The 27466-nt window shown below is 42.9% G+C and overlaps 3 protein-coding genes across 4 annotated transcripts in view; 1 reads left to right on the top strand and 2 right to left on the bottom strand.

Moving 5' to 3' along the window:
* Window positions 1-27466, bottom strand: part of LOC309697331 (uncharacterized protein) — a 521790-nt gene that overhangs the window by 59147 nt on the left and 435177 nt on the right. The gene's annotated exons all lie outside the window — the stretch shown is intronic.
* The window catches only part of plxnb1a (plexin b1a), an 88148-nt gene that overhangs the window by 42162 nt on the left and 18520 nt on the right, over window positions 1-27466 (top strand). The window contains exons 5-18 of one of the 2 annotated variants that reach the window (XM_082519164.1): window positions 359-541; window positions 4490-4618; window positions 6498-6598; window positions 6731-6863; window positions 7036-7192; window positions 7533-7641; window positions 8169-8277; window positions 8645-9337; window positions 10658-10756; window positions 10935-11057; window positions 11414-11507; window positions 11644-11813; window positions 14004-14155; window positions 14240-14345. In XM_082519164.1, coding sequence (XP_082375290.1) covers window positions 359-541; window positions 4490-4618; window positions 6498-6598; window positions 6731-6863; window positions 7036-7192; window positions 7533-7641; window positions 8169-8277; window positions 8645-9337; window positions 10658-10756; window positions 10935-11057; window positions 11414-11507; window positions 11644-11813; window positions 14004-14155; window positions 14240-14345 — 2358 coding nt within the window. The remainder of the gene's footprint in view (window positions 1-358; window positions 542-4489; window positions 4619-6497; window positions 6599-6730; window positions 6864-7035; window positions 7193-7532; window positions 7642-8168; window positions 8278-8644; window positions 9338-10657; window positions 10757-10934; window positions 11058-11413; window positions 11508-11643; window positions 11814-14003; window positions 14156-14239; window positions 14346-27466) is intronic. The other variant, XM_082519165.1, reaches the window with a different exon arrangement.
* On the bottom strand, window positions 19947-24804 carry LOC309697335 (uncharacterized protein). The gene is made up of 2 exons (XM_082519186.1): window positions 24477-24804; window positions 19947-22491 (listed from the first exon to the last, which is right to left on the bottom strand). Exon 2 carries the CDS (start codon window positions 21765-21767, stop codon window positions 20709-20711), a length of 1059 nt encoding a protein of 352 aa, XP_082375312.1. The 5' UTR covers window positions 21768-22491; window positions 24477-24804; the 3' UTR covers window positions 19947-20708.

Raw genomic sequence — 27466 nt, 5'->3', positions numbered from 1 at the left:
AGAAGCAGAGCTTGGAGACTTAGTGGAAAAGCGGAATTTGGAGTGGTTGCTTTGCAAAGCCAAAGGAAAGGAGAGACCATGTCTCTGAATGAGTCTGCTTTAATCTATGGTGCAATCCTCTTACGATGTATTAAGAGGATTCAGAGGCTCTGAGGCAACAGTGGGAATATAAACTTATTTGCTCTAAAGCTTTAGATGTTTGGCATGACTTAAAACAACAAGGGAAAAATAATAGCTGTATTTGAAATGTGATATAAAAATTTAAATGTAGCTTGAAATTGTAGCAATAAAAGTCTCTGTTGTGTTTATTTGAAGATGAACCAGCAAGACAAACTCTCTATCCCGTCACATGTTTTAGAATACCCTGAAGGCATATCCCTGCGGCTCCGACCACACCCCAAGTCCAATGGCAAACAGGGAACCGCTGAAAGCTAAACCTGCATGGCACACCTCATCTGCCCGTCTCACCGCCGTGGCAGTCAGTGTCAGGGATGGACATAGCATCGCATTCCTGGGAGACTCCAAAGGGACCCTTCATAAGGTAGCTCAGACTTTTAGTTTTTGTTTCTGTGTGACCTTGGAGAGCCTCCCCTGGTGCGCAGAGTGGGAGGCAGGGAGAAACCCCTGACTCATGGAAATATTTCTACCAGTTTCTTATTAACCCGGTGGTCTAATTTTTCATTCATCGCGCTCACATAAGTGTCAGGGATTAACTGGATCTGTGTCCACGCAGGCCTGCCTTTGTGCTCTAACTTGTCTATGATTCACATCTCAGCAAAACACACCTTACACCACATAAAACACCCTGAAACACACAAATCCAATTTCAAAGATATTTAATCCAAGTCCACGCCAGTTCCCATATACTTCTACATCACTGTGTGACTCCGGCCTGGAAGATTCCTATCATTCCAGCATTCACAGTGTTCCAACAAACACAGGCTAGCATACCTTTGTGATCCCACGCTTAACGGGTTTGCTTTTTCTTCTGCACACTGCAACATGTTGGAGACAGGGTCTTATTTTGGGGGGGTTTTTGTTGGAAAGTTTCGTCCAGAGTAGATTTCTAACATCACTTAGACTTTTTATCAAAGTCTAAGTGATGTTTTCAGCTCTTCTGTACAAAACAAAACAAGAAAAGAGAACGCTTCTACCTTCTGAACAACATCTGCATAGATGTGATAGTTACATGAAGGGATCAAGATAAGAGGATTGTAGACACAACCTGTTTTGCTCTGTTTGTGTGTGTGTGTTCTTGTGTCAACTAGAGAGAGTGAGACACAGAGCCAGACTTAGTACTTTTAGGTAGCAGATCAAAGCTGCACTCAACGTAGTCATCTGAAAAAAGCTATTGTAACAGGATTAGCGTATCACAGCAGGACAAATTCCACAGCATCCAGATATGGGACTCCATTTGAGCGCGTGTTTGTGTTTCAGAGGAAAGAGGTTGACAACTGGTGACCCACTTTAAATGTAATACTGCAGTAATATGTTGATGGTCTGTAATTGGTGTAACTGACTTGATTTTTGTGGTTGTAGTCAGCAGGCTTTACCTGCGTTGCTTTGTTGGAATTAAAAGACCATTTCTGCATTTGCCTAACTGCGCATATTTGTTTTCACACCAAGGTTTCAATAAAACAATCGATACTGCTCTTACATTGGTACATTAACTGTGGAGCTAGAGCTGGAGGTTGTTTGGCTTACGCGAGCATTATGGATGGAAGCATAAAATGGAAAACATAACAACGACCATCTTACTGCTTCCTTGTTTAACTGGTACAAAAACCACACTGAACATGTAGGAACTCGAGTGCAGGAAGTACAGTACTTTTCATCCACGCAGGTTGTAATTATATTTATTCTGTTTATAAAATTTGCAACTTTGCAAATCTAATCTACGCCGTGCTATCGTGTTCTTTTTAGAGAGAAGAGGCTTTGTTGCGGCAATTCTTCCAAATAAGCCATATTTGTTCAGTTTTTTAATTATGCTGTTAAGAACTTCAACATTTACCTGTATAGTCTGAGATGAAGCTCTCTGGCTCCTTGCAGTTTGCCTGAGCAATGAACAATCTGACCTTGTCTGTAAAGGACCTTATGACCCTTCCCACATTGATGGGAGCAACAATTGCTTCTCTAAGATCATCGTCAATGTCTTTTCTCCTTAGCAGTGTGTTACCCACACACATAAATTCTTCAGACAGGCAAACTGCTGAAACCTCTGCTTTTATAGAGATGCTCACACTTGCTAATGATTCATTAATGTGCATTTGATTAGGAGCACCTGCCTGCTACTTACCCTCTTATTTCCTACAGAAGGAGTAAAGGTGTGCTTAGGTTGTCAAACAACACTTTTTAAAAATAATAATACGTGTTGTTGTCCAAACAGATTGTCTAAGGAGCGTGTAAAAAAGGTCAATGGACTTGTATCAATTTCTTGAATAGATTTCACCTCTCACCTAAGGCTTCTTTGGGGTTGTTCATTTAATTTTAAGACTAGATTATTTGTTATTAAGTTATAGGTGTGTGAAGAGTGGGTACATTTTTTTTCATGACTGTAGATTCAGAATTCTTTAAATTCTGCTGACAGTTGGTGCTTAATTTGGCTTATAGTCTCTCCTTTCAGACAATTTATAAGGATTGTGTTGCTGAATGAGTAAATAACAGTCTCAGGGTATGAAAACTTGTCGCAGAATTAGGAAAGGACTCACTGTACAAACTATCTTATGAAGACGATGGGCTAGTGGATGTATAATTCTGAATGAATAATGACATTTTTAATCAAATCAAATCAAATCACTTTTTATTGTCACATCACATGTGCAGGCACACTGGCACAGCACATGCGAGTGAAATTCTTGTGTGCGAGCCCCACAAGCAACAGAGATGTGCAAACACAACAACACAAACGAGCAAAATACAAGAATGGCCAACCTGAAACTAATAAATATATGTACAATATATAATAGTGTATGCATTTCTGGATGTGTATACTAAATATTTTCCTACGTGTGTGTGTGTGTGTGTGTGTGTGTGTGTGTGTGTGTATACACATTTTTACAAATTAAATAGTAAAAAAATAAAATAAAATAATAATAATAATAATAAAATATATAAAATATACAGAGTTGAATATGTGCAAAAGTGCAAAATAAGAAACAGTGTCTGTGATTTCTTTGCTGGCTTGGTTTTTAGAGCCACAAGTGAACATATTTTTGAGGGCTGACTACAGCTGTCTACTGCAATAGACAGACACAGACACCTATTAATTGGTGCTAAAAGACTAGAATTTCACTAAAGTGGAGCCAAAGCATCTTGGAAAGGTTGCATCACACAGAGGGCCGTGATATTTGTCAGATAATTCCATTAATAACGATCCACCACAAACACGGTCAAAAGGTCCAGTTCAGTGAACGAAATAGCTGAGATAAGTGAGTCCCATCAGACAGGTGTTGGCTACACAGCCCTAATTTTAAGTATTAACAAATGGGTGAGTGATTACGAAAAAACATCTCCCTTATTGGTGTCAGAAGGGGGAAAATTAGGTATAGACACTTTAAAGATGGATGTTGGATATTTTGACATGGAGCTCTTTGGAGATTGACTTGCTTTCAGAGACAGCCTTCAGTGCGCATTAGATGCTGCTCTGGGCAATTAAGTATTGGCTTTGTTTTTCAGGCCTGATGATTGCCACTTAATACCTTAAAGAAGCATTAGCGTGGTGGAGATACAAGTCACCTGGACGTCTTGATGGTTAACTTCCTTGTTTTGAATGAGCAAGTGGAAGAGCAGTGGTGTTCCTGAATTGGTTTATGTCAGAAGTTTCAAAATAAAAGTCAAAACGGGATGGTGTTGGTCGCTATCCTGGAAGTGGGTTTTTTTAATCCCAGCAATAGTAAAATGACAAATAATGGAGGAACATTGATTTACTGTTAAGGAGCAGTAGGCTAGAGTCAGGTTGTTGCTCATAGCTAGCTGTTTCCAGGAGATGGCCTGCCATTTTCAGCTTAAAAAAAGTTTCTATGATGGACACATCTCTTTAATGTTCCAAAGTCACAGAGCATTACAAAGCAGCTTCCCATGCCATTATGTGTTGAGTGCATCCTCTTAATGGGATAACTGATTCTCCATTCTGTCCACAGTGATCTCATTAACATGAAGTAACATGAGAGTTTGAATGCCTGGGAATTGCTTAAGCCAGAGGTGTCTTCCTGTACTTCATATTAGATTTGACTGTGTGATAATCACATTCATGCCCACTTCTACTGCGCTCCTTTGCAAGTCTGATTTGATTTGTGTTTGAGTTGTACGCTGAAGAAGGTATTCGTTTGTCTTTTATTTTTTTGCCTGTCTCAGTTTAGTCCTGCAGTGAGGGGAATAGATCACGCTCATCCTTTCTGTCCTGGAAATTCAAATTGAGTTGGACTGATATTTGCTACGTCATGTATACCACGAATTCTATGTCTTGTGCTTTTCTGCTATAAACGTCCAGGTTTATCTTGGCCGAGATGGCACTGTGGAGGTATACGAGAACACAACGATCCACCCCAACTCTCCCATTAACAGTGACCTTTTGTTGGATCAGAATGGAGGACATATCTACATCATGACCAAAACCACGGTAAGTTTACAATGAATTATAAACACTTTAGGATAGTTTTAGGTTTCCCATATTTTAAGTCCAAATATTCAACAGCTGCAGGGTTTGTTTTTTTGGTTTTTTTTGACTGAGTATCCCCATTCAACCACTCAACCAGATGTCTCCATACACAAGACTGAACATGGATTGTAATCCATCGTCAACACTATTTATTGTTTGTCAGAGTTTTTCAGGCTTTGCGTCTTCCTCAAGCTGTTTCTCTCTCACTAATAAAAGAGGATAACAGAATATAAGCCAAAGAGTAAAAGAAAACACTGAGGCCAGCTGGCTGTTGAGGTCAAAAGTCACTAACCCCACTGTGAGTTGTACAACAGTCTGCAGGAGGTGTAAAGTCGCTTTTAACAATGGTATTGATCAGAGAAAGTGGCCTCCATTGTGTTGGCACACTCCCTACAGAGTGTGTGTGGGTAGCTATAGATGCTGATAAATGGACTTGGGGAAACTGCAAGTCTATACACAAAATTGATTGTGTCAGTCCGACACCACGGAGCACCTGAATGTAGCGCAGCAGAAGTTACATTTAGCATACACATGTGAGGCAGTTCCAGTTTCCTCATATACATTGCATTTGTCAAGAGACTGCTGGTATATTTGCATGCAAAAAGTGAAGTTCAGTTTATGGTAGTTAGAAAAAAAATTATGTGGTTAACCAATGCCAACAATAAAAGGGATAAAAGACAATATGTAAATAGGAGAGCTCCTACTTCCTAAAGTTTCTTTTTCATAGTAATGTGTGACAAAGATAGCATTAGCATTCCTAAATCCAAGCTTCTTTTTCTGCATTAAGTTAAAAAAGTACATAAATAAAAACACACAGTACAGCATCAGCCTTGCGTCAATAAATAGTATTACTTTTTGTTACCTATCTTTAGTGCTTGAATTTCTAGTTAGATTAAGTTTAGCTGTATTATTGTAGGGTCATTAACTTACAATATAAAGTGCTTTGAGGCAGCTGTTGTTGTGATTTGTTGCTATATAAATAAAACTGAAAGTGGATTGAACTCAATTAAATGTCCAGTAGATGTTTGTAGGCGAGCAGCCAGTGTAAATATTTGTTAGCTAGTCAGCCGAGCTAGCTACTGACTCATATTGGTCTGGCTTGAAGAAACAGGACACACAAAGGGCCATAACACTGTTATTATAGTTACTGAGACAAACATAGTTAAATGTGAAGCTAAGATTAGAGAGCTAGAGATTAAATATCTCGCTTCGTACGTGTCGGTAAGTATGGCAGATTTATTTTGTAATGAGCAACTTAGCCATCTTTAGTAGTCTGATGTGAATAAAAAGGAAATATAAACACAATAAAACTGTCATTACAAGCTGAAACAAATATTGAGTATAACATTCAAACTAGCTAGCTAAAGATTACATGTATAGCTAACTAAATATTTAAGAATTGTTTTTATGTCATTTTGCCATAATTTGTCTTTATTTCCATTTTCACTAAAGCAAAGCAATTATCACATTAAAAACCAAAGACAACCTCTTCAGTATTTGCCACAGTAATGCAATAAACCAATTATCAAGTCCAAGTTATTACATTGTGGTTGCCAGTTTGATGAGTTCCCAGGGACTCTGATGCAAGTTAAAATCTTTGTAAAGCCATATGCCTATAAAAAGCATTCACATTTTACCACAAGATTATTGACTTACTCATGATTATCCATGTTCACATATGAACAATTTTTGCTTTATTTGAAGCTGAAGATTTTATATATAAAAAAAGATTGGTTCACTTTAAAGACTTCATAGGATTCATAGGACATTAGTGCCATTGTTATCTACTTTAATCACCTCACTAGTTTAGCCTTACTTCTTCTTTCTTTCTTCATTTCAGGTAGAGAAACGTCCAGTGGCAGAATGTGGGGATCACTTAGACTGTCAGTCCTGTCTGTCTGCCAGAGACCCCTATTGTGGCTGGTGTGTCCTGGAGGGACGGTAAGAAATGTATTATTATTATTATCATATTAATTTTCCTTTAAGATATAGGGAGATGTAAATGCATCTTTACTGTGGCCATGATTCTCTTTTCTGATCTTATTCGATTTTCTTACATGTAACATTATTCAGCTGTGGTCAGCGGTGGGAGTGCCAGCGAGGATCTGAGCAGGGTCACTGGTTGTGGAGTTTCAACCAGACACAGCAGTGTCTCAGTATCCAACACCTCAGCCTCTACAATATCAGCCGTGGAGAGGAAACTGATGTAATACAGGGGGAAAGGGGCAGCAGATCGAAGCACAAGATTACGTTGTTGTTTCCAGTTCTTGAATTAAACCCTCAGTGGGTAGAGTTAAAAAGTAATCATTTACTTTAATGAAATGCCCTCTTTGTCTCTTTTCCTCCTTTCTTTCTTCATACTGTCCTTTCCTATGTAGATTACAGTGTCAGTAGAAGGCCTACCCAGTCTAAAACAAGGCGAGGCCTATTCTTGCTTCTTCCAGTATACAGAAACACCGGCTTTGCTCACTACTGCTGGTGTGATATGTTCCACCCCTGATGCCAGCAGTCTGCCCCCCATTAGCCATGGAGATGGTGGGTGTTGCATCCACTCATGTAACTGTTGTAAATAGTGGCTGGAGTGTTTTTGGACTGATTCACAACTTGCATGTATTTGTTTCTAAGTGGCAATGTGAAAGCTACTTCCTTCTAAAGTGCAAACAATAGCTAGTGTCAGATGACAAAGATACATGACATATATTCAGGTTTTACTTACTATTCTCTTTGTAAAAGCAAAGTTGAGGCTGCCCTCAAATAGTGTCCTCCAGTCGCTCACTGAGAATTTCAAAGAATTTGTATGTAGTTACTCCGTGCACATTTTTGATTTATTGATCAGTCAACTTGAAGCTAACGTGTCCTGGCTTACTTGTTGCAGAGTTTGTAATGGTTACCTTATCGCTGCGCTTCATAAATGTCACGGTAGCAGAGACAGAATTCACCTTCTACAACTGCAGCTTGGTGCAGCAGCTGTCTGGACGCAGGCCGTGAGTACCTCTCTAACCAAGACACATGCGTACACACACTCACATTATTAAATCTAATTTGGCGAAATGCATTAGATGCTAGTAAGGTGTTTTCAGCTTGTTACTGCAGTAAGAATGCCTGTTTGCACATTAGGTGTCTGAGTCTCAATTGTTAGCACTTTGGCTTAATTAACCCTGTTGTGGATACGGACATGGACAACTGGACACACTATGGCTAAGTAGCTATTCCTGGTATACTTCTTTGAAGTCCACCACCTGGGCCACTTGTTTAGTTGGTGCATTGTAACAGAAATTTTTCAGTGAAGTCTGCACGGTCACAGAAATAGCCCTAACCCGATATTTCCATAGGAATTGCTTGGAAAAATTCATAATAATTTTTATATGTTTCAGTTACAATGATTATTTTCTTTGTTTGTATAGTAAGTGTAATGTAGCGTTGGGTTGTGTGAAAGAGTCTGATTGTTGTCATAACAGCCCTTTCAGAGATTGCGATCATGTTTTTTTAACATTGCTGTGTTCTCTCCCAGATGCCAAGGGTGTATCAGCAGTCGTTGGGGGTGTAACTGGTGTATCCACCAGCATGTCTGCACACATAAACATGTCTGCACCGAAGGAGTGACTATCTACAACCAAAATGTGAGTCTGCACGACACAGAGAGGGCTTTTAACTGTGCTGTGCATATAGATTCTATAAGGGGAAACGGATAGCCTAAGAGTGTTGTTTGTTTTATGAGCATTTATCATACTGCTTTTCGCACCACACATACCAATTTTTGCATGCATTTTCTGTTGTTTGTTGTAGTTCTGTTTATTTTTTTATTTACTGTCCCTGTTCTATTTTTTGGTTTACCATGAATGTTTTTATGTTACTCATAAGTTACTCCTTAATGTTTTTTTTTGCTTTCACCTTCTGTTTTATCCTAATTTGTCTTCCCCATGCTTCTTTTCCCTTCCCCTCCCCCTCCCCCCTTTGCTTATTCACTTGTGTTTCCTCATCGTCAAGTTCAAACCTCCAACCCCCACCACACCAACACCCAGCAGAAAACTGACCCCTCCACCTCCTACTGTCCCGACTGCTACAACAACAACTACTGCAACAACACAGCCACCACCCACAAAGACATCTGCTCCCACCACTACAGCTGTCCCCACCACTACAATCAAAGTAATGCCACCAACAACCCCCAATGCTGAATCCATCACACCTATTGGCCTCCCTACAACTTCTCCCTCTGTCAGGACCTCTACGGAGCACACTGAGGTCACCACCATTGGCTTCGATGTGGGAAGAACAACAAAGGGTACTGATGAACCTACCAGAGGTTTTTCAAAGGATCAGCTCACTGATAGCTTAAATATCACACAAAGACACACAGTCACTCCATTACCCAGCAGCACTAGTCACCAAACAGACTCTCATTCTTTTGAACCATCTGGTGGATCTTCCTCTGAAATGAGCATGAGCGCTTCCAGCGAAGTAACCCTTTTATCAGACCCAAGAGATTCCAAAACTCAAGAGAATGACTCACCACTGTGGCTGAACAGGTCGACGAACCCAGAGAGTGAGGTGGTCTCAACAAGTTCATCTGTCATTCCGACATTTGTATTGACACAATCACCTGAAACAGATATTGACCTCAGCTTTGATTCTGGAGAGAACTCCCAATCTGATTCTACAATTGACTCTTATTTTCTGGTGAGTGCCAAAGCCAGAAAAAGAACTACTGTCACAAGTCACCAAGAGGAACCACTTAAATCCCCTAAATATACATTTAGGGGAATAGGCTTATTTGTCTCCTGTTGACAGGTAAAAAAAATCAGTGCCATGCACTGTGAAGCTACATGTATCTGGCAGTTTGCTTAGCTGAACAGACAGCTTAAGTTGCTCGTACTCACTGATTTCTGTCTATTAAAGCCTCAATATTAGCATTTTTACTACCAAAAGGAGATTTTGAAGAAAGAGCTGTCAGCCAACTGTAGCTAGCTTGGTTAGAAAGGTGTGTGTGTGTGTGTGTGTGTGTGTGTGTGTGTGTGTAAATAAATAAATACAAAAAACAAAAAACTCAAATTGCATCTACAAAAAATACCCTTTAATAAGGCTAGGTAAGCAAATAGTTCTTATATAGTGCTTTTCTACTCTATCTTGAGTACGCAACTTGCGCATTCACCCATTCGCACAAGCACTTTTTTCTAAGTTCTTCCTAACAGACTAGGATCGAACTACCAACCTTCCAGTTAGTAGGTGACCTGCTCTACCGCCTGAGCTACAGCCACCCCAAGTTTAGGTTTAAAGCTTTACTCTAGGTGGTTTGCAAAAGGTGCCAAACCAGCAATGACTGACATTACTGGAATTTTTTTGAGGTTCAGTGGATTGTCTATCATCATATCATAGCTGTTAACTTGTTGAGCACTAGCATGATATTACAGTGCTACAAGCTAAGCGTCCGTCCCTGTGCTTTACTCATACATCTTATGCTACATTGTGGGACATGTCTTTGTGCTGGTTATCGTCTTTTTGTTTCTCTTAGTTTTATATTTTGTTTGCATTTTTTCTAGGACAGCAACGTTTTTTATGGGATTTACTTTTCTTTGACAGCTTGTATTTCAAAGATGAACAGAAGAATTCTTATCCATAATATACATCATTATCTATAGTAAGGGCACCATCTTATTTTTTAAATGGACAGTTTAGTGGGGTTGTTCTTAGTTTGGTGGATGGAAGTAGAATGTGGCTTGTCCCAAACTACCTTTTACCCATTGCCTATATCAAATTTGTCCAAATCAGAGTAAAAATATGAACTTTAAAAAATAAACAAACAAACAAAAATGTCCAGAGCTGGAGAATTAATTAGGATTTTATTAACCCTGAAGATTTTAGTTCTTATAGATGTTCAGTGAAAGAAAAAAGAAATGAGCAGGTGCCTGCGTAACATTAAACGTTGAGGGCAGGATGCATGTGCAGGTCTATAAATGGCTGTATTGTCTGTATGTGTAAATGATTTTGCCGTGTCCTCAGGAATGCCCGTGTGTCGAGAAAGTTCAGGATTCTCCTCTTCTCCCTGTCAATGTTGAGCGGAAGATCACTCTGGTGGGACAATACCTAAACCTGTTTCAGGTTTGTCTCATCCTTAAATCTCAACATATATTCTCTGTTACATATTTTAAAATTGAGATTTGTTTCACTTTGTCAGTCAAAAACACTTTTAGAAACTCTTTTGTGTTGATACCAGGACACATAAGTTAATAATGTGTTTATTTTGGAATGTATTTGTGGGTCCACTCTGTACATTCAGGATGAAGATTTAAACTACGAGTGTGTACTGGACATTGAGAATAAGTCAGTGGTAGTGGATGCCTCAGTGCAGCCGGATACTGCAAAGCCATCAGTCTTCTTTATCACCTGCCAACCGCATCAGGTCAGATTACTGCAAGTCTGAAAGACTGATAACTACTCTGATTGTCTGTCTCAGTGTAACTGAGTAAACGTCCTGTGTGTGTTTGTACACCAGTTTCAATAAAAAGCTGCCTTTAAATGATGATTTATAAATACTTATTTATTAATGATAACCTGTTTAGCACAGCCAACATTACAACTAGTCCTATGTTACACCAATAAACGAGGGACATGTGCTGAACGAAGCCTGTTTTTGCATCAGTGAGCTTCATTAGCTCTCAACCAGATAACTGGACGTACGCTGTAACAGCTGTACACATGGTTTGCATCACACGACCTTGTACACATTATTCTTTTTGACTGCTCGTCTTGTTTCAGTATGTGTACTCGGTCTCGCTGGAGGAGTACCCAACCACAATCAATGTGAGGAGAAAAAACAACTTCCTCATTGACAGCGCTGAGGATCTGTATGGTGGGTTTGCATAGCTGTGCATAGTTGCACTATAGACAACTGTTGTTTAGAGTACAATAGTTTTGTGTATAGTGCATTCATTTCATATTTACTACTATAGTGCTCTCTGTTTACTTTATACCCTCTCTTGCTTCAGTGACTCTGTTCAATTGTTCGGTGGGGCGGTCAGACTGCAGCCGGTGTCGCACAGCTGACCCCAAGTATGGCTGCGTTTGGTGTGGTGGGGCCAGCAGTTCTCACTGTGTGTACCAAGACTCCTGCACCGATGAGATCAAGCACACCTGCCCAGCACCAGTCATCCACTTTGTAAGATATTTCTACCTTCTTTCCAATACTTTACTCACTTTCATTAAGTAGGGCTGAAAGGAAAACCAAAAAGTTTTTCGTCACACATGGGGCATTGTTAACTCTCATTTAACATAAAACTAACATAACTGACAATGTAAATTCATTGTTTTCTACTTATCTGAAGCTGGATTGTGATGGCAGCAGGCTAACCAGGCTTCCAGCCACACTTTCCAGTTCTTCCTGGGGGATCTTAGAATGAACTGTTCTATGGACACAGTTCTAGAGTTGGATGTCTCGAGACCACTTTTACGTGGTCTTGGTCTTGTCTTGGTCTCGACGGACTTTGGTCTTGGTCTTGTCTTTGTCTCGCTGTCTTGGTCTTGCTTTCTCAGATCGACATAGTGTTCGGAGATTTGGAGTCAACCATCGGCGGAGCGCGGGGGGGTGGCTTACTGGGCTTAAGCCTGGGTCATTTTTTCAGAAGCCCGGAGTCTTTTGGAGTGTAATTTGTTTCATAGTTAGATGCCTTATTGACAACTGTATAAAACAAAAACTACACACAATATTCAAAACAAATAGTGCACAGTCATAAATTCCCCCTAATTTTGGTATGATCTGAGCTCAGGCACTAGGTGACTGAGCACAGCACTTGCGCATGCATGTGAGCGAGGGGGGAGAAGCTGCTGCCTGCGAGTTTTGCTGCAGACAGAGGAGAGCTTAAATTTGACCAGGTACCAAAGCAAATCATTCGTACTTTACAAATAATGTAAATATGACTGTGTATCACAAAAGACTAACCACTGAATAAGCACTTAACAGCTTAGAAAAAGTGATTGGATGAATGAATTAGTTATATAAAGAGCTTTGAGTGCTCGGGTAGAGTAGAAAAGCGCTGTAGAAGAACCAGACCATTGGCATGCAAACCAGATGCTGAAACCACCCAAACTGGCTGCTTTCGATATGGAGGAGCAATGGCTCTACTCCAACTCCTCACCCTACCTCTGAGGCTTAGCCCATTTGATCTCATTTTATCTGCTTGTATTCATGACCGCACTCTTTCAGTCATTACCTATATTTCATCACCATGAAATATGACTTATATATGAACCTCCACCTGATGTGGAAGGTGCATGATCTATGTTATATTTTCAAGCATGCCTGATTAAGCCCTATGGACACAGGCCTGATCAGCAGACACTTGCCTTCAAGTTCCCCTTCCCAAGCTGGGTTCCAGGAAAGGTTCCCATTTTCTTGCTTCCGGGCAAGGTGGTTGAGCTGCAAATCTTCCTCTTCATTTGTGTTTTCCGAATCGCTCGTTTTGCCAGTGGGAGACCATAAGAGTGGCTAATGCCCCAGAAACAATGGCTCCCAGGATCACACGGAAATGCAGACCTCTCCACTACTGAAAAATTGTGATTTGCTGAGGGGGAATAATAACATGTGTCTCATATGTTTTGATTTTTTATCATACAATCAAAGTTGAAATCAGATTTAAGGTGAGCACACAGATAATGTCCACCTTCAGCAGATGCCTAGAGAAACAAATTTACTGTGTCATAATCTTATCATTTTATGCCATTAAAGGCAAATATCTACGTTCCTCACAGTATGTTGAGAGGTGCTTGCTCACAACACCTGTGCATTAAAGCGGACTCCAAACCCTCATCATTTCATTTCTTCTATTTACATTCAAAATAATATACAAGATAACAACTGACGTTAAAACCCCCCACATATATCCAACAGTCTGATGAGCCCCACTTTTATTGTTGTTGTTATGTTGCTCATGCGAATATGTGCATGCTCACCTTCTGCTTTTCACACAGTTCATGCTGGCATACTGGTAAAGTTTAGAGCGTGTTTCCCCTATCTTTGCCCTGCCACCCCCAGCAACAATTCTTGCTTCAGGAAATAACAAAAGACTACAAGGAGATAAAAAAAAAGAAGTTTTAATTCATTACAATGTCACTCTGTTTTGCTTTATGGTGACATTAGTTCTTTTTCTATGCTCAGGGATTCACTGTGAGCTAATCAGATGTAGAAGTAAATGATAGTAACTCCAGCTGAGGAACCAGTACATATGGGTCAATCATACCATGAGTACATCCTTATGTCCCCGCTGGTCCCTCATTTCTATCCTCCTAACTTGGCCACTGAGACATATCAGTTTTGATCATGCACAATATTCAGTTTGCTCTTGTGTTACAGCTGGACCCAGTATCCGGTCCCGTCGAGGGAGGGACAGTGGTGACCATTTCAGGCTCCAACCTTGGTCAGAGAGCCGAAGACATCCAGGGCTCAGTCACAGTGGCAGGTGTTCCTTGCAATGTGATCCACAGCAGATATGAAGTCTCCTCAAGGCAAGTCAGGGGCACACCTGTGTGTACACCGTTCTTTTATGTACCATACTCCCTTTGTGACAGTTCTGTGACTCTGTTGTGTAGGATAGTATGTGAAACTACAAGCAGTGGAGGGGAGAAGAGTGAGCAGGCCTCAGTCAAAGTGATGGGAGGAGGAGTCGGGCTGTCAGCTCAGTGTTTCCATTTCCAGGTAAATTAAGCAGCCATCAGTGTGTTTACATTAAACTGTAAAATGAAGTATGTGTGTGTACAAATCTGTTTTTCCTGTCTTCCTTCTTTCATCCCAACCGGACGCGGCAGGTTTCTTCCTTTTGAAAGGGAGTTTTTCCTTCCCGCTGTGCTTGCTCATAGGGGGTCATATTATAGTTGTTTTTTTTCTCTGTATGTATTATTGTAGGTTCTACCTTACAACGTAAAGCACCTTGAGGCGACTGTTGGTGTGATTAGGTGCTGTATAAATAACATTTACCGTAAATCCCGGACTACAGAGCGCACCTGATTAAAAGCCGCATGCTCTAATTTTAGAAAGAAAATCAATTTTGTACTTGAACAGGCCGCACCGGATTTTAAGCCGTATGCGTTTCAATTGTAATATAAGATATTTACACAGAGGTATTACACGTGAGGATTTTTAACGTTTAATTGAATCCGTAAGGTAACATAAACATGGTAACATAAATGTTAAGGTAACATACAAAAACACATACTGCAAATGCTTTTTTTTCTTCGAACAGCGCCTGTTACACGGCTACCTTTAAGTATACGTACGTATCAGCAACACACAAATTACGTTGCTTATGTTTTTTTTACGGAACAGTGCACAAACAACATTACAACGTCTCTTAACAACCAGTAAAAATATATACCGTATATATACTACTTAGAAATTTTATTGGTCTACTGTTACCAGGCAAAATGTTTTTGGCCGCAAGAAAAAAAATATGCATTAGCCGCACATCAGTATAAGCCGCAGTGTTCACAGCGTGGGGAAAAAAGTAGCGGCATATGACCCGAAAACTACGGTAATTGAATTGTTTAGTCCAAAATCCAGCATTTGCAAAAGAGGGACGAAAGGAGAACAAAGCAAAACAAAATATAATAATACATTAGGTTGTGTGTATGCACACATGTTCAAGAAACAGCAATGCTAAAGAGAGATTTTAGGAGAAAGGCCTTGCAAGATATGTGTCGAGAATGACAAAGGATGAGGTCCACAATTAAGAGGCTGAGGTTGGCTCAGTCAGCAGCCTATTTGTTCTGTATTTAATGAATTGAACATTTTTTCTCTTATCATTTATCTTGATTTGTGTCCATTTCGGTTATTTAGACTTACTCGTACAGTGTTGAGTCAACCCCAAACTGTTCAGAAAGAAGCCTGTTCACTCTTCAGAGAGCTCCAAATTCATATTACCCAGCTACCACGAATGGGTCAAAAAGAAAGAAATAATGCACTAAAAATGTAAATAAAATGAAACATTTCAAAAGTTTAAACTTCAAATGGGAACATAACAAAGTAACAAACGTAACAAAGGACCTAAAGATTCAAAGTAAAAGGAGTTGTTTCCTGAGAACCACTGTTGGGTTTTATAGTGGCTCAAGCACTGTATCAGTCAGCAGGTACACCTTCCTGACATATTGTACTTATGTGTCTGTGTAACCGGTTTCTGCTTCATACCGCTGCAACAGTTCGGCCCAAACAGACTCCTTGACTCTGCGTTGTGTTGTGTTTTTAAGAAGACAAGGAGTCTCTGATCGATCGTTGCCACTTTATTTCCTGAATGGAAACAACGGTGTATTATCAGTGCACAGGCTCGCCACACACCACTCCGCACAGCACATTCTCGTATGGCTACGGCAGACTGGCAGCGACTACTGCAGCCATATTACAATTTCTAATATACAATAAAATAACAGCAACAACAAGTGATGTACCTGAATGGAAACAACGGTGTATTATCAGTGCACTGGCTCGCCACACACCACTCTGCACAGCACACTACGGCAGAACATCTCATTAGCATTCCGCTTTAGCATATAGTTTCACACATTAATAAACAAATGAAAAGTACATAAAATTGGTGTTGGACATGTGTCCACTAAGCACTTATTACACTCGGTGCCCATCAGCTAATCAAACATGTTTTATGTGTCTGTACTACTTAGCTATATCGTGTGTGGAACAATACAACTCACCTCTCGTATGGCTACGGCAGACTGGCAGCGATTACTGCAGCCAGCCTCACCTAACCAGCCACACCGAGAGGGGGGGGCGCTGTTTCCCCATTACACTGACATTTGTGGCAAGTGGAATAATACCACATAAACACTGTTACATTCCCCCCTGCTGAATTCCACTTGCACACTCAAATAAACAAACACCACAAACAAAAAAAACACCCTTAAAAAAAAAACAGGTACACCACAGTCACCATAACACAGAGGACAAAAACCCAATAATCCTCAAAAAAAAAAAAAGAACAAGATTTAAAAAAAAAAAATCCAATAGCTAATCCACAGCTACCAACATGTGATAAATCTGCTCAGTAATACCAGGTCGTACAGTCACAAAGAAAATTCAGTCAGAGGACTATCCCCAAAGGAAGTAGAAGAAGAAGTTGGCCAGACCCCTTCCAAAAAAAGAACAAAATATGCCAGTTACATATTTCATCACATCATAACTGTACGCCACTCTGACACAGAAAAATCAACGACAAATAATCAGTTTCAATTCTAAAGATCAAAGTCCCACTTCAACAACAATAGAATCAACTCACCATCATCAACAATATTTAAACTTTAACAGGTCTCTGATGCATCATTTCAATCAACCTGGAAACAGGCTTAAGTAACCGTCTCCCACTCGATCTAGCACGAGTCCCCACCACCCTGTTAACATCAATCGAGTCTGCGTTGGGCGGAACAACTGTGGTCGAGACATGACCCTCAATAGCAGCTTCATTGTCCTGGTCGCTGTCAGTAATGGCTGCAAACTCCAAAACAGAGGAGGCTGCAACTGGGGCCACAGACATAAGCAGGTCAGAATGTTGACCACCAGAGGTGGCATCTACCTGCTCCTCAGTGTCAACAGGGGGAACACTGGTACAGGAAAGCTCTTGATCCACCATGCTGCCTTCTGGTCGAGTAACCTCTGTCATCAGCGAGTCGCTGGACACTGCAGACGGTAAGTCAGACACCCAAGCTGTCGTCCTGTATTCAGCCGTGCCCACTGATGAGTTGCAGACAGCTTCTCCGTCGCATCCAACCATCAGCGAGCCAGACTCAGAAAGCTCATCTCCATCATCCTGAACTGAAGCACCACTGAGAAGAAGGAAGTTCACTGGCATTATCAGGTTGCGATGCACAACTTTCACTTGCCCTGTGGAATCATCCATCAGCTTAAAGGTGTGACTCTCATCATTTTTGTCAAAAACTGTATAGACAACACTCTCCCAGCGATCAGCAAGTTTTCTTTTGCCACGTCCCTTTTTGTTGGCCAAAAGGACGCGATCACCAATCGCTACTGGGGCTCCCCGCACCTTCCGGTTGTAGAGGTCCGTGTGACGCTTCAAATTTTTGCGTGCCACCTCCTGCGCCAAATCCATGGCCTCTTTGAGGTCCCTCCTCAATGTCTGGACATATCGATCATAGTTCATGATGTCTTGGTGCTCAATAACAGAGCCAAAGATCACATCAATCGGCAGTCTTGGCACTCTGCCAAACATCAGCAGAAATGGCGCATAGCCAGTTGTCTCATGGACTGTGCAGTTATAGGCGAATGTGAGAGCTTTCAGTGCATCAGGCCACCTTTGCTTGGCTCTTGGGGGTAATGCACGAATCATGTTGCCCAAGGTACGGTTCATCCTCTCGCAGGAGCCGTTTCCCATCGGATGGTATGGGGTCGTGTGAGACTTCTGGACACCTGCCACATTCAATAGCTCGGCAATGAGCACACTCTCAAAATTAGCTCCCTGATCTGAGTGAAGGCGTTTCGGAAAGCCGTAGATGCAGAAGTAGTTATGCCAGAGTTGGTGTGCCACCGCCTTAGCAGACTGGGGCATAGAAAGGCCTGAGCTATCAATCTTAGTAAAGTGGTCTGTGACCACAAGCACATCCACTGATTTGTTCGCCGAATCCTCCGCAGACCAAAAATCTATGCAGACCAGTTCAAGAGGCTCTGATGTTCTGATATTCTCCAAAGGTGCTCTCGCCTCTGGCTCAGGCGACTTGCTAACAACACACGTTCTGCAGCACCGTACATACTCTGACACATGTTTGGCCATACCAGGCCAGTAGAATCTATGCCTGGCCAGATTAAGTGTTCGTTGTTGTTCCTGGTGAACGGCTTCATCATGGACGCCTTTCAGTACAGCGAGCCGCAAGGTTGGCGGAACAAATGGTAAATGGCCTGCATTTGTATAGCGCTTTTCTAGTCCATAGGACCCCAAAGCGCTTTACACTACATTCAGTCATCCACCCATTCACACACACATTCACACACTGGCGATAGCAAGCTACATTGTAGCCACAGTTGCCCTGGGGCGCACTGACAGAGGCGAGGCTGCCGGACACAGGCGCCACCGGGCCCTCTGACCACCACCAGTAGGCAAACACGGGGTTAGTATCTTGCCCAAGGATATTTGGCATGCAGCCAGGGTGCAGCCTGGGATCGAACCACCGACCTTCTGATTAGTGGCTGACCTGCTCTGCCACCTGAGCTACAGCCACCCACAACATACAGATAAGTCTTTGTCTTTGAGATTGGATTCTTGGAGACTCGATACAGCACACCATCTCTCACAGTTAACTTGTCCCAAGCCCTTAGAAATCTCTTCGTATCAACCGGTTCACTTGCCCGCTCCCTCCTCGAGGGTCTCTGTCCCCTTTCCACATAGGAGATCACTCTGCACAGCACATCATCACGCCGCTGGTGTCCCACTAGGTCATCACGCGAGAAGGGTTGAGAGTCAGACTGGTTTGGCGTAAGCACAGTCTGAGAGCACTGGGGCAGAAGGAGAGCATGTGGCCACACCCTGGACTCATGTTCACTATGGGCCTGGAAGACAGCTCCCACCTCAGAAGATGTCAGCATTCCTGTCTGTGCAACAGCCGTGCACTGCGAAACAACAGGCTGGTCATTGCTTGAGGCCTTATCAGCTGAGTGAACAGTCCATCTGAAGGCCTCCTGAACCCCACCAGTGGCGACTGCCTCTGCTTCTGCCAGAAGTTCCTTATATGGAACCCTTATCAACCGGTGGGAGGCCCTGGGGTGCACGAAGGGCCCCCTGCTCAGCGCGTCAGCAACCACATTTTTAGGACCAGGAATGTACTTTATGTCAAACTGGAAAGGCGCTAGCTTTGCGATCCACCTCTGCTCACATGCATCCAGTCTTGGCTTAGAAAGTATGTAAGTGAGAGGGTTATTATCCGTCCATACGGTAAACTGATGACCCCTCAACCAGTGATGAAACTTGTCGCACACCGCCCACTTCAATGCAAAGAACTCCAGCCTATGCGCTGGGTACTTGGACTGTGCATGATTGAGTGTCTTACTGGCAAAGGTGATCGGACTTGATGTAGAAGCCCCAGTAGGAACTTGCGACAACACGGCACCAAGGCCACTGCTGGAGGCATCAACAGAGAGCAAAAAGGGCTCCTCAAAATTAGGATGGGCCAGGAGCACTCGATCCAACAAGGCCTGCTTCAGCTCATTGAAAGCTGCCCTGCATTCATCCGTCCAGTCCTCCTCACACAGCTTTGTATGCACCAGCACTTCGCCGTGAACCACGAGGGCCTTTATCCCCAGATGTCAGCCGAAACAGAGGTTTTGCGATGGATGAGCAGTTCTCAATAAATTGTTGGTAGAATATTACCATCCCCAAAAATGAGCGGACCTTCTGTTGGGATGGGACACTCGAACCCTCTTCCATAAGGTCTGCCTCTGCAAGGGATGTAATGGATGCTATTTTGTCAGGGTCTGACTGTATCCCATCAGCATTTACAATGTGCCCCAGGAATTTCACAGACTGTCCCAGAAAATGGCACTTCTTTGGAGCCAACTTAAGGTTGTGAACCTGGAGTCTCTGGAACACCATATGCAAATGCTCCAGTGCCAATTCTTCTGTCGGGGCAAAAACCAGAACATCGTCAAGATAACACAGCACACTGAGGAAGTTCTGATCCCCAAAAATGCCTAGCATCCTCATGAAGGTGGCCGGACTATTGCACAGTCCTTGTGGCATACGATTATATTCGTACAACCCAAATGGAGACGTAAATGCCGTGTACTTACGGTCCTCCTCATGCACCTCCACATTATAATAACCCGAAGTCAAGTCCATTGTGGAGAACAATCCGTTCCCTCCCAAAGCAGCCAGTGCGTCAGCCGGATGTGGGAGTGGGTGAGCATCTTTGACAGTTCTAGCATTAAGCCAGCGAAAGTCGTTACAGATTCTTAACTCACCGGACTTCTTCCAAACTAAGACCAGGGGTGATGCAAACTCACTGCAAGACTTCCGAATTATTTCCCGTTCCTCCATGTCATTCAGAACCTGTCTTAGTTTTTCATAATGAGTCGGCGGCACACGTCGGCATGGCAACCGGAATGGCTTATCGTCCACAACTCGAATTCGATGTAGGCAGCCGTTAGCCTTGCCACAATCCAGCTTGTCTCTCGAGAAGATAGACTCAAACTGGGCAATAAGGCCAGTTTTTCTTTGCCAGCCGGCGAAACTGCACATGAATCAATGTCGATATCAGACAGCCCCAGATTTTGCAGCACTGCATGTAAGGGGCTACAACCACTTGTCACCTCCTGTGAGGGTAAATCATCTGGCAGAGTGGAAACATCAGTGACTAGACTCTGCTCATCATGGCACCAAGCTGAGCCAGTAGACCATTGCATGTTCTGTTGCAAGTAGGAGCCAGTGGGGCTGAAGTTCTCCACTGCTGCACAGGGGGACATGTCAGCCAACTTCATGTTCCGTTTCAGTGTTATCAGCTTGTCAAAGGGGTTCAGCACTTTCACAGGGAGCCACCCATCACTGTTTAGATGCGCTACAGTTCTCCCAACCATAACTGACCTCGGTCCAGACCTTGACTCGGTGGGCTCTACAACTACAGCATTGCCCACTTCCCCATTATTCATTAGCTGCAGCCTGCCCCAAACAAGGTGTTCTGTCAAGGGCTCTAATGCTACAGCTCTCTTTAGCTTGACAGTTCCGATCTTATCACCAACATGCCCTGGGGCCACCACTCCTGACATTGAACTCAGCAGATTTTTATTAGGCTGTTCTTCAGCACTCAGGGTCTTGCTGCATTCCTCTCCTAAATGTCCCTTTTCCCTCAGGCGATTACCCAGATACCTCATTAGGTTTCTGCCCAAAATGAGGTCCTCACTCTGCCCTGCAATCACCAACATTGGCACAACAACTTTACAGCCATACATCTCCACCGTAATGTCACACACACCTGATGGAACGGTCCTCGAACCACCACAGCCAATCAGGACGACATCCGTGGGTTGCAAGGTGGGGGTCTGCAGCACTGCATGATGTAATAGTTGGGGCATCATATTGGTGCTGAGGGTGCAGGCCATAGAGCCACTGTCAAGCATGGCTTTAACAGACACTTTGCCACCCAGGGTCACATTTTCATAGAACAGCTCATCATGCTGTGTTAGTCTGTGTGTGTTCTGAAGAACGGGTCTCCGGCCTAGCTGGCGCTCCTCACAAACAGTGTGTAATACAGATTCTAAATCATCAAAATCATCCTCTTTGGGGGCAATTTCAGGCCTAACACTTGCCCCCCCACATGTAGGCCATCTAGTTTCCCAGCTGCTGGGTGGCTGATTCAGGCCCCCTCACTCTGACATTCACGGCCCTGGGGCATTGAGCCCGTGTGTGGTTCCCAGCATGGCAGATGAAACACAGCTGATGGGCTCTACAGTGGTGATACGTAGAGTGTTCAGTGTCACCACAAATCACGCAAGGCACAATTTTGTGTGTTTGGTTCCGGGGGACCCTTACATCATCCTTAGCAGGCAGTTTTGCTTGTCGAGGTTGTCCCTCCAGGACTTTCTCTAACAGGGCTATCACATGATCAAGACGATCAGTAGGTGGTTTTGCATGAAGGTCGGTAAGTGATGCTGAGACAGAGGTTGGTGATGGTGTAGTACACTTACTGTTGCCTGTCGCCTGCTGCACATTAGGACTCACCTCCTGTTGCTGAAAACTCAAGGCACTGACTGCACTAAACTGAGGGGTGCACTTCCGGTCCTTGCCATGCTTCAGCAATTTCTCGTGCACATCAGCAACCGTCCACTGCTGCAGGGGCTTGCACTTGAAAATAAGAGACAGTTCTGAGTCTGGACTAGGGATGGGTATCGTTTAGGTTTTATCCGATACCGGTGCCAAATCGGTACTTTTGAAACGGTGCCGGTGCTCAAACTGTGCTCAAACCGGTGCTTAAAGAATGGAGAACACAAAATTGGTCCAAAAACCTCTCATGTTCAGCTGGTTTTTTGTAAAAAGATAACAATGTTAGCCTTTTCTGCAGCAATGGGGCATATATGGTATCACTCTTGGCTGGAAGCAGTGCTTAAACAATGGAAAAAACACAAACTTTGTCCATAAACCTCTCATGTTTAACTGTTTTCCACTTTTTCTTTGGTCATTTTAGCCTTTTTGGCCAGGGTGAAGGGAGTATCTGCCATCAAACAAGAAGACAGCCGCATGTAGCTATGATGATGTTTGCTAGTTTACCTTACCTGCATTAATGTAATAACGTGGTTAGCCTACTCAACGTAAATTACACACGAACAACATTAAGCTACTCACGCAGAGAAGAACGGCTGCTGCTGCCATCATCATCCTCATCATTTCTGCTACACTGGCAGGGCTAGGGGCCAGGACTCTACTCTTCGTGTTTTTGGGGGATGTTTCTAACTCCGGGTCCGATAACAGGCAACAGGCGAGTAGATGCGCTCGGTGTGGTGTGAGGTCTCGCAGCAAGCTATCAAATACAGCGCATTTCTCAGCTTTTAAAAAAAACCCGCTATGCATCGCCAGGTGTTTCATCGGATTCGAGGTGTTACCTCCTTTGACAGTATCACAGTATCAGCTTAAAGCACTTGTTGCAGGCTGCTGAGTTTGCATATTTTGCTGTGAAGTACAGCCAGACTTTTGACCGCTTCGCCTTGGGCATTTTTAATCTGTAGCTCTGCTCTAAAAAAACGTACGTACCTGGACCCGCCTACTATCCTCGGAAACGTAAAATGATTGGCTAGAAGTGTATCACAGCTCAGGAAAAAAAAGCACCGAAATAAAGCACCGAAATGTGCGCTGCTTTTCGGTCTGGTTACTACCGTTTGTCAGAACTGGTGCCATCATGGTACCGGACACCGGTACCCATCCCTAGTCTGGACAGTGGCGGATAAACATAGCAGTCAGCTCTTTTGTCAGATATGCAAAGGACTTATTTTGTCTCTTCAGACAGCCTTCATTCACCTCCATGGCTCTGTTCAACCTGAGCCAGTAATCAAACGGTGTTTCACCTGAGTTGGGTAGTGTTGCATAAAAGTCAGCTAAAGGCATGCTTGAACAGGCAGTGTCACTGAAGTGCTGCTTTAAGATCTCAAAAATGGGCTCTGGGCCCCTCTCAAGACACACAGATGGCTTACTACATATGCCCACCTTGACTATTTCTCGTGCCCTCCCCAGCAGTTTACTTAGCACATCATCAGCTTGTTCAGCAACTGGTACACCTCTTCTCTTAAAAAAAAGTCATCATTTCCTCCCATTCCTGAACACTGCATGTATCACAGCCATCCCCTCTAAAACACACAGGTTCTTTAACATCAGACTTTACAATCACATTCAATAGTGAGGGTTCTGATAACACATTATTGGCAGATCCAACAACACTGTTTCCCACTCCAGAGCCCAACCGAGATTCAAGACAAGAGGCAATGCTTTCCCCAATAGAAAACCCAATTTGCGTTGCAATCTCTGCATAAAGGTTCTCTTTTGTGGGACTGGTTTCTGATCTAGTATTTTGTAGATTATCACAGTTCCCATCAATAGGGTTTTCATTTAACTCAGCAAGGACAGGCTTAGGTGTGGAGGAAACTGGGGCTGTCAGCAACCTTGATCTGCCTCTGCCAAATGAATGCAGAGGGGTAAAACCAACTGCCCCCCTTCCCCTGCCAAAACTGGGAAAATCTGCCATGGCTCAGCAATGTGTTTCTCCCCTTTTTTATTTTTTCGTTTTTATTTTTTTTTCTTTCTACCTCTCCAAAAAAAAAAAAGAAAGCACAGAGCCCCACCCCGATGTCTCTAAAGAACGCAGAAAATGGCAGGACTAAGAAAAGCCAGTCTCCCGCGACTTTTCCACCTTCCAGGAAGCAGACGCCCCCGTTGCGGTCGCAGGATTGCAGGAGCTTGGGTCACGGCACCAGTGTAACCGGTTTCTGCTTCATACCGCTGCAACAGTTCGGCCCAAACAGACTCCTTGATTCTGCGTTGTGTTGTGTTTTTAAGAAGACAAGGAGTCTCTGATCGATCGTTGCCACTTTATTTCCTGAATGGAAACAACGGTGTATTATCAGTGCACAGGCTCGCCACACACCACTCCGCACAGCACACTCTCGTATGGCTACGGCAGACTGGCAGCAATTACTGCAGCCATATTACAATTTCTAATATACAATAAAATAACAGCAACAACAAGTGATGTACCTGAATGGAAACAACGGTGTATTATCAGTGCACTGGCTCGCCACACACCACTCTGCACAGCACACTACGGCAGAACATCTCATTAGCATTCCGCTTTAGCATATAGTTTCACACATTAATAAACAAATGAAAAGTACATAAAATTGGTGTTGGACATGTGTCCACTAAGCACTTATTACACTCGGTGCCCATCAGCTAATCAAACATGTTTTATGTGTCTGTACTACTTAGCTATATCGTGTGCGGAACAATACAACTCACCTCTCGTATGGCTACGGCAGACTGGCAGCGATTACTGCAGCCAGCCTCACCTAACCTGTTTCCCCATTACACTGACATTTGTGGCAAGTGGAATAATACCACATAAACACTGTTACATCTACATATTCTCATGATGTCAATGTATATGAACAACAGTGTGAAGCCCTTATAGATAGCTCAGGCAGGCACTTCCAGCTGCACTTCCTCACACACTTGCAGTCTGTTTCTATCTATCTACAGATTTTCTCTCTGACATGCCTGCAGTACCTGCTCTTTCAACCCCTTCATCACCTTCAGCATCCACCTCAGCCTCAGTGGAAGGGGGAATATTTATGCATCGCTCACTAATGTCTTTCTTTTGCATGGTCCTCTGATTGGCTCAGAAGCTAGACACCTAAATTCTGTTCTTTTCTATTTTAACATCTTGAGATCAAAAATCTTTTTCCTGTGCGTGTCCTAGGCCAACATAAGCACCATTAATCTGTCAGTTAAATGTGAGCTTTCTGGCTGAACTGTTATAATCAAAATGAAGTTTACAGCAGTAACAGTTCTATTCATAGCAGTAGAGCTGTAACTACATACAGGGAGTGCAGAATTATTAGGCAAATGAGTATTTTGTCCACATCATCCTCTTCATGCATGTTGTCTTACTCCAAGCTGTATAGGCTCGAAAGCCTACTACCAATTAAGCATATTAGGTGATGTGCATCTCTGTAATGAGAAGGGGTGTGGTCTAATGACATCAACACCCTATATCAGGTGTGCATAATTATTAGGCAACTTCCTTTCCTTTGGCAAAATGGGTCAAAAGAAGGACTTGACGGGCACAGAAAAGTCAAAAATAGTGAGATATCTTGCAGAGGGATGCAGCAGTCTCAAAATTGCAAAGCTTCTGAAGCGTGATCGTCAAACAATCAAGCGTTTCATTCAAAATAGTCAACAGGGTCACAAGAAGCGTGTGGAAAAACCAAGGCGCAAAATAACTGCCCGTGAACTGAGAAAAGTCAAGCGTGCAGCTGCCAAGATGCCACTTGCCACCAGTTTGGCCATATTTCAGAGCTGCAACATCACTGGAGTGCCCAAAAGCACAAGGTGTGCAATACTCAGAGACATGGCCAAGGTAAGAAAGGCTGAAAGACGACCACCACTGAACAAGACACACAAGCTGAAACGTCAAGACTGGGCCAAGAAATATCTCAAGACTGATTTTTCTACGGTTTTATGGACTGATGAAATGAGAGTGAGTCTTGATGGGCCAGATGGATGGGCCCGTGGCTGGATTGGTAAAGGGCAGAGAGCTCCAGTCCGACTCAGACGCCAGCAAGGTGGAGGTGGAGTACTGGTTTGGGCTGGTATCATCAAAGATGAGCTTGTGGGGCCTTTTCGGGTTGAGGATGGAGTCAAGCTCAACTCCCAGTCCTACTGCCAGTTTCTGGAAGACACCTTCTTCAAGCAGTGGTACAGGAAGAAGTCTGCATCCTTCAAGAAAAACATGATTTTCATGCAGCACAATGCTCCATCACACGCGTCCAAGTACTCCACAGCGTGGCTGGCAAGAAAGGGTATAAAAGAAGAAAAACTAATGACATGGCCTCCTTGTTCACCTGATCTGAACCCCATTGAGAACCTGTGGTCCATCATCAAATGTGAGATTTACCAGGAGTGAAAACAGTACACCTCTCTGAACAGTGTCTGGGAGGCTGTGGTTGCTGCTGCACGCAACGTTGATGGTGAACAGATCAAAACACTGACAGAATCCATGGATGGCAGGCTTTTGAGTGTCCTTGCAAAGAAAGGTGGCTATATTGGTCGTTGATTTGTTTTTGTTTTGTTTTTGAATGTCAGAAATGTATATTTGTGAATGTGGAGATGTTATATTGGTTTCACTGGTAAAAATAAATAATTGAAATGGGTATATATTTGTTTTTTGTTAAGTTGCCTAATAATTATGCACAGTAATAGTCACCTGCACACACAGATATCCCCCTAAAATAGCTAAAACTAAAAACAAACTAAAAACTACTTCCAAAAACATTCAGCTTTGATATTAATGAGTTTTTTGGGTTCATTGAGAACATGGTTGTTGTTCAATAATAAAATTATTCCTCAAAAATACAACTTGCCTAATAATTCTGCACTCCCTGTACTGATGTAATGATGTAACGGTATAGCAGTTCAGCACGTTCTTCAATTCAAACAAGTCGGGTTACTCAGGCGTTACGCACGGTGAAATGCTAAGCAGACTTGTTCATTTTCTGTCTCTCTTATCAGACACGCACAGATACACACACACACACACACACACACACACACACAC

The sequence above is a fragment of the Aulonocara stuartgranti genome (genome assembly GCF_965226115.1).
Source record: "Aulonocara stuartgranti genome assembly, chromosome: 20".
In the NCBI taxonomy this organism is placed as follows: domain Eukaryota; kingdom Metazoa; phylum Chordata; class Actinopteri; order Cichliformes; family Cichlidae; genus Aulonocara; species Aulonocara stuartgranti.
The sequence above is the reverse complement of the archived record's forward strand: the minus strand, read 5'-3'. Positions and strand labels throughout refer to the sequence as shown.